This window comes from Sinocyclocheilus grahami, unplaced genomic scaffold, assembly GCF_001515645.1.
Source record: "Sinocyclocheilus grahami isolate Dianchi unplaced genomic scaffold, SAMN03320097.WGS_v1.1 scaffold118.1, whole genome shotgun sequence".
Taxonomy (NCBI): Eukaryota; Metazoa; Chordata; class Actinopteri; order Cypriniformes; family Cyprinidae; genus Sinocyclocheilus; species Sinocyclocheilus grahami.
The window spans coordinates 1,967,132-1,974,411 of NW_015505297.1; the positions used below are offsets into that span (position 1 = coordinate 1,967,132).

Consider the following 7,280-nt stretch of genomic DNA (forward strand, 5'->3'; position numbering starts at 1 on the left):
TTTCTATACCCCTCTGATTATATAATGGTAAATATTACAATAGCATAGCACAACAACAGTGATCAGCAATAATGATAAGCCTAATACTCACAATAAAAATAATTAGGTCATATAGATCATAACACAGTCTTGGAGGTAAGAAGTGGTTTATCCTTCACCTGAAATGTGTATTTTCATCCTGAAGTGCGAGGCAAATGTTGGATCACAATAATTAGGAACCACAGTTTCCACAAATCCTTTCATTTGATTGGGATGTTCTCCTTTATTCTGGACGGCAAGGGCAGTGACTGTAACATCGAGCGTATTTTGCAGTATTAAACACTTATTTATACCGATTTCATCAGGCTCCGAAAATTCTTCAAAAAGAACACAAAGAATGGCCTTCTCAGCTGCCATAGTTGCAACTCTTGCGTCATCAGAACAGAGTGTTCAACGCACCGTTTCCGTTTAAAAAACGTTTTGCACCGTTTTGTCGGGGCTGAACGCAGCCCAGGCTTTCTCACCAAAATGATGTCACTTCCTGGACAGTGATGTCATTAAAGAACTATATTTTTCTCTCCAGCCAAAATGATTATGCTTTGGTGGTTCAAACCTTAAATTTTTATTCTATATAATTCAACAATATTTCTTTTCCCAAAGCCAAAAACATTAATACAATGTAAACAATTATATTTTCTTTAACCACAGTCCAAAATTAATGTAGGTAAAATATGTATATTGTTTTTTTAGAACTTATATATATACAGAGCTGAAATTTTATTTTGATTAGATTTTTGATTAGAGAACTGTAAAAAAAATTCTTAGTATTAGTATAGTTTTTATGTTAGAAATTAGTTCACTACATGAGCGACATCTGTAAAAAATTCACCACATGTGCACATTGTGCTGTTAAATAAATATAATTTTATACATAATTAATTAATAATAAAAAAAAAATTTAATTATACATTTAATATTTTAACCAATATATTAAGCCCTATTTACTCCATTATGATTATGATCTGTTCTTTATGGTGGGTAATCGTCTCAAATAATTAACATTTTTCAAGTCTGTTAATAATGTTGCTGTACATTACTGGCAGCAGACTTCAATAATCACGATTGGCCAGCTGTCCCCTAACACCTAGGTTTACACTTGCTTGTGTTTCTCCATGTTGTGTGTGTTGAACCAGTGTGTGTGTACTTGTGTATTTCAGCATTTGGATGTACTTAGTGACGTTGCCAGGCATAATCCATGTAAAGCCCCTGGTTCAAAGAGGATCTCGGTTAGTACAGTGCACAGCCACTCTAACACTCTTGTATCAACAGCAAACGCTTGCTATTGTCTCTGCGTTGGGAAGATATTAAACACAAAGAACAAAGAAATGATACCGAAAACAATAGATTCAGGTTTGTTTAGTTTTTATTGGCGTTTAGTTCCAATTTGACATCAACTGACACATTTTGCAGACGTACAGAAATAAAAAGAGTGGCACTATTGTGATGTTGCTTCAAACCGAATGCATGTACTGACATCCCCATGCTTTACGGTAAAGTCTACACATCGGGAACGCCGCGGGTAATAATAAGTGAAAGTGACACGCTGTATACATACAGTATCTGACCAATTTAGGTGGAATAATCAATAATGAACACTGTCTAAAGGCGATTACAAAATGTCAGGCTAAGATAAGCAATCTGTCACGTTATCTCCTGCACCTCACAGTCTAATTCGTCTCCTGTCTCGCTACATCTGAATATGAAGCATGGCTTATATAGAGTAAAACACAGAGCATGGACACACAGATGACTGAAAACCTTTAAGAAATTTCATCCAAGAAATATGTGTATATATATTTAATAAATATACACTTAAAAAAAACATAAAGTAACCATCAAAAGAAGAAGAAACTTCACATGAGCTCTAGCCATCAAATATGCACTATGTACATTTAACCTTTGGAGAGAAAGATACAGAGTAAATGTGACCATTTACTAGACTATCAGTTAAGACAGACAGACACACGACGACACTTCCTAGATAGAGCGCAGAGGGGCTGATAAGTGCATGTGTGCAAACCGGTCAGGTGAGAACCACGGTAAAAGCACATGTGCACTGTTGCAGGTACAGCGGGGAGGGGAAAAGGGAGCCAAAGCATTTCTCGCAGGGGTTTAGCCACTTCCCAACATCTTTGTGGCACGCTGGTTGGCTTCGTCGATCCTGGTTTTGTTGGAATCGGCCTGGAAGACAAAAAGAATAGATACAGATACAATAGCTGTTTCCTCCTGATGTCATTACGACAAACATGCTTGTTTTCAAAAAGAAACCCATGGGAGTGATATAATACAGTATTTTTTCAAATCATTTTTTGTTTAAATCAGCACAAATATACCCAGTTTATTACTTTAAACAATATATCATTATTTTCTGCATTATATTGTGCTTAATTGGCATGAAAATAATATCACAATGCAAAAAAATGGTTTTAATGGTTTTTATATATAAGACTAATATCAGATTATTGTCACATTAAATTAATAAAAGCAAATTATTATTATTATTATTATGAAAACCATATTATATATGCTTTATAGTTCTGAAAATTAGTGATGCTTAATTGTCTTAATGTATATTAATAATTTAGCATGATTTATTTTGTGATTCCAGAACTTTCAAGAACTGCTCTTCAATAAAATCAATAGTTATTTAAAAGAAAAAAAATCTAGATTTTAGTGTTTTTTTAGCATTTTAATTCAGTTAGACTACTTTAATATGAATAATGATATTAATTATATTTATTGTAATATATGTACTTAAATCATTTAAGTCATCCTGAAGTTTCAAGTTGAGAAGAAAAACATATTCTTTATTTTTTTTTAGCATTATGTTACATTAGTGTTAACATTAATAAAAAAATAGCTTCTCTATTTTTTTTGTATTCTATCTATTTGTTTTCTTTTTATTTATTATACAATTAACAAAAGCAAAAAAAAGGGCCTCTAACACTAGCTTGCTCTATTCTTTTTCTACTCTATCTGTTTTCTTTTTATTTATTATATAATTAAAAGAAAACGTGTATGTGTACTGCTTTAAGCTAACTGAGACTTATTGCATATCTTTGCTCTCTTGTTGATTTTGATTGCTTCCATTGTTTTCATTTGTAAGTCGCTTTGGATAAAAATATAATGTAACATTAACAATAATGAATAATATATTATTTTAAAGAATTTAATGCTGAAAACCACTGCTCTGAGAGGTTCAGATTAAAAGCAATAGTAATAGTGATGCATTCCCTTATAAAATGCATTTATGATCCAGAATTCATAAACACACTACTCCATGCAAATATTGATCTCAAAAGGTATTTTACAGTGGAATGTGACATTGCAAGCACAAACAAGCATCTTGTGGTGTAATTAGAAGCTCTTATCTCATGAGAGAGTTTGCGGTCAGTATTTAGGCTCTTGTGTTGAGGAATAATTTCTCCAACATTGCAATTACATGATCTTACCATATCCATAATCCTGTCGATTTGACGGTTCTGGGTGTCGATCTCGTTGCCCATGTCGAGAGCCATGTGGCGGAGGTTACCGATGATACCTCCCACCTGTTCCAAATTCTCATCCATTTCATTTTCTCGCGCATCATTTGTTACCCTGAAGATAATTAAAAACAGACTGGGTTTAGTAGAGTTTTCCATAATATAACACACTGTACTGTAACACAGAGATAAGAAAAATGTAGTTATTATATTCTGATCAAAGATTTTTTTTGCTGTGAAATAACATGTACCGATGAATTAGGAACATATATTACATTTACATTACGGCCGATTCTGTTTACTCCCATTACCTCACCCGTGGATTCTGACTACACTAGCAGGACTAGAACAACTGTCTACAACAATTAAGTTGTATATGGACTCTAACTAAACATTTCATTCTGTTTGCGGACTGACAGGGGATATTTTGAGACAGAGGACCAACAACAGCTCAGTGGTTTCATGACCATTCCTGACTTGCCTGCAGCTACAGTCTGGCACAAAGCGGACATTTGTCTTCAACAGACTATTATAGAGATCCTTGTGACTCACTGACAAGTGAAGCGCGGTGTACTTACTGCTGATACACTAGACCGATGAAAACAACCACAGCACAAATAGGTTTTGTTTACACAGTCAGCGTTTGGGACTGAGAAGCGTATTTACTAAAATGTCTCTCAAATTGATCTGTCCACACAACTGCAGACAAGAGCTAATGATCAAAAAATGTCTGTATGAACAGGTAACTGAAGTCAACTGCTCTAATTGGTAGGTGATCCCTATAACCATTGCAACAAACAGCAATAGTAAACACCAAGACATTATATTACGATTTTATTTTTATTCCAAATATTTCAGAATATTCCTGCTGCTTTCATCTTCTCAAAAACTCTCCAACTTCATTTTTCCTTGTATTTACTTGTATTGTATTGTGTTGTGTTGTAAATTTGAAGTAGAAAGACTGAAAAAGTATTTTCTTGTAAAAAATTCTCAAATAATCTTTGTTTCGTTTACAACTTCGGAAAATCATTTTTACAGTGTATACTAAACTTTACATACCACATTATATTACTTTAATACCATAATTTTTTTAAATAATTTTTTTACAGTTTAAAAATATATAATTATTTTTGCATTACATTAATGAGAACAAGATTTGATCATCATTACTATTATTATTATTATTAATAATACGTTTTGCATTACAGTACTAAAAATTAGGGATTCACTTAATTGTCATGAAAAAATGTTTTAATGAATATTAATATATAAGACAGAAAGACTTAATATACAAGACAGTCAGACAAATATTACCTAATTTATTACTTTACAATTTAAATAATATCCAAGATTTTGTTGCATTAAATTAATGAGAATGAAATATTATAATTATATATCATTGTGGTTATTATTATGCATTACTGACTAAAAACTGGTGTGACAATTGTCTATATATATATATATATATATATTTTTTTTTTTATATATATATATACAATCAAATACATTTTAATATATTACATTTACACATTTGGCAGACAGTTTTAGCAAATTACATTGAATTTAAGGTATACATTTTATCAGTTAATGCATTCTCTGGGAATCAAATCCATGATGTCGGTGTTGCTAACAACATGCTTATAGAATAAAATGACAAATTATATAATTTGTCAAAATATAAATATAAAATTAGGAACCTCTCTCAAAAGTTTACTCATAACCAAAGTCCACTGAATATACTGTATTTGCACTAATCTCTCCTAAGTAACTGACCTGCGAATGAATCCTCCGCTGATGGCCATCTGCTCACGTTCATCGACCACACGAGCTGGCTGACTGGACACCACCCCATCCTGGTTATTACCCCAGGACTGGCCACCACCTTTCAGCCTGAACAACCGCAGGAAATGAGAGAGACAGAGTGAGAAGCTGAACGGTGTTAAGTAACACTATTCAGCACTAGACATACACTGAGAGGAACTACATGCAGATAGAGAACACTTAAAACAGGAAATGGTGGTCAGGATTATCTGCATGTTATGGAATTGCATGCACTAAAGGTGTTCATGAATAAATGACCAATGCTTTCCTGGAACTAACGTACACACAGTGGGGTGTGACAGACTATTACATAGAAAATGATGGAGACGTGACAAGTTATTTGGAGGAGGTTCACAACAATTATCAAGGTAAAGAGACAAAGAGAAGCATTCAGAAGTAACATGTTCTCAGTGAGAGTACAGATTAGACCTATTCCAAACATATAAAGTGTGTTCATTAAACATTTTAGATACAGTTTGTTAGATCTGAAATTAATAAACCAATAGAAAAGCATTTGTCATAACAAGTAACATGCATTGCATTCAGCCGGGGAAGGGAATTAGGCTGTTTAGTAACAGTATGCATTCAGTAAAGATCTATGGCTTTGTTCACACCGCACCCATTTTTCAAATCCGAACTTTAGCAAGTGATTCTGGACCTGCTTGTTCAGACAGTCAATATCCAGTATATAACAGACATTATAGTAACTTAAAGAAATGAAAAAAAAAAAAAATTCTGCCACCATTTACTGATTCAAACTTGACTTTCTTTCTTCGGTGGAACACATAAGAAAATACTTTGAAAAATGCCTCAGTGTTTATTGTCCAATTAAAGCATATAGTGCTGTTATTGTTCACTAAAACTAATAAAAACATTTTTCTTAATTTCTTAATAATTTAAATAAAAAATAAATAATAATGAAAAAATTTAAAAACAAATGAAAATCCAAAATAATGCTATGGCAGCTAACTGAAATAAAATAAGTTTAAGTACTGAAATTAAAACTGAAATAAAAATAAATGAAAGCTTAATAGAAATGTTTAAAGGGGTCATATGATGCTTTTTTTTAAAGATCATTATTTTGTGTATTTGGTGTAACAGAATATGTTGACATGCTTTAATGTTCAAAAAACACATTCTTTTTCAAATACTGTACATTATTGTAGGTCCTCTATGCCCCGCCTCTCTCAAATGCTTCGTTTTCTACAAAGTCCCTCCTTCCGATAAGTGCAGTCTGATCTGATTGGCCAGCTGATCCAGTGCATTGTTATTGACCGAAAACCGCAAACTTGCTCTCTTGCTCTCTCGCTCTCTCGCTCTCTCTCTCTCTCGCTCTCTCGATCTCGCTCTCTCTCTCTCGCTCTCTCTCTCGCTCTCTTGATCTCTCTCTCGCGCGCGCTCTCTCTCTCTCGCTCTCTCGCGCACACACACACACACACACACACGATGCGCAAAACTCCGCATTTGAACAGTCAATAGCAAATATTTGATAAAGAATATCTCTTTGGTTTTGAGACTTTAGTCTTTGCAACTTCCGGGATCTTATCTATGCACAATCAGCTTGTAACACTCCAGAGAGAAAGGAAAACATGAAATCGCATCATATGACCCCTTTAAAAAATGACAAAAGTACAACAAATGACAAACAAATTAAAGACTGAAAATATAAAAATAAAAGCTACACTACACTTTACACGGGACAGAAACAGTTTAAACATCCTTTAAAATATGTTGTTTTGTGTTCCACAGATGAAAATTCATACAGGCTTGAAAAGACATAAGCGTGAGTAAATGATGACAGAATATTCATGCTGGTGTGAAATATCCCTTTGAGTGTCACATGATCCCAAGAGAATTTCTTCCACAAAACTGTGAAATGTTGCTAACATTCAAGAGGCCCAGATTATATATATATATATATATATATATATATATATA

General features: G+C 33.2%; 1 protein-coding gene across 1 annotated transcript in view; it reads right to left on the reverse strand.

Annotated features, from left to right (window-relative positions):
• Positions 1–1,384: 1,384 nt before the first annotated feature.
• LOC107589629 (synaptosomal-associated protein 25-B) overlaps positions 1,385–7,280 on the reverse strand; it is a 49,328-nt gene continuing 43,432 nt past the window's right edge. The window contains exons 6-8 of the mRNA XM_016278127.1: positions 5,295–5,411; positions 3,492–3,636; positions 1,385–2,220 (exon numbers count right to left, since the gene is read on the reverse strand). Coding sequence (XP_016133613.1) covers positions 2,152–2,220; positions 3,492–3,636; positions 5,295–5,411 — 331 coding nt within the window. The 3' untranslated portion in view covers positions 1,385–2,151. The remainder of the gene's footprint in view (positions 2,221–3,491; positions 3,637–5,294; positions 5,412–7,280) is intronic.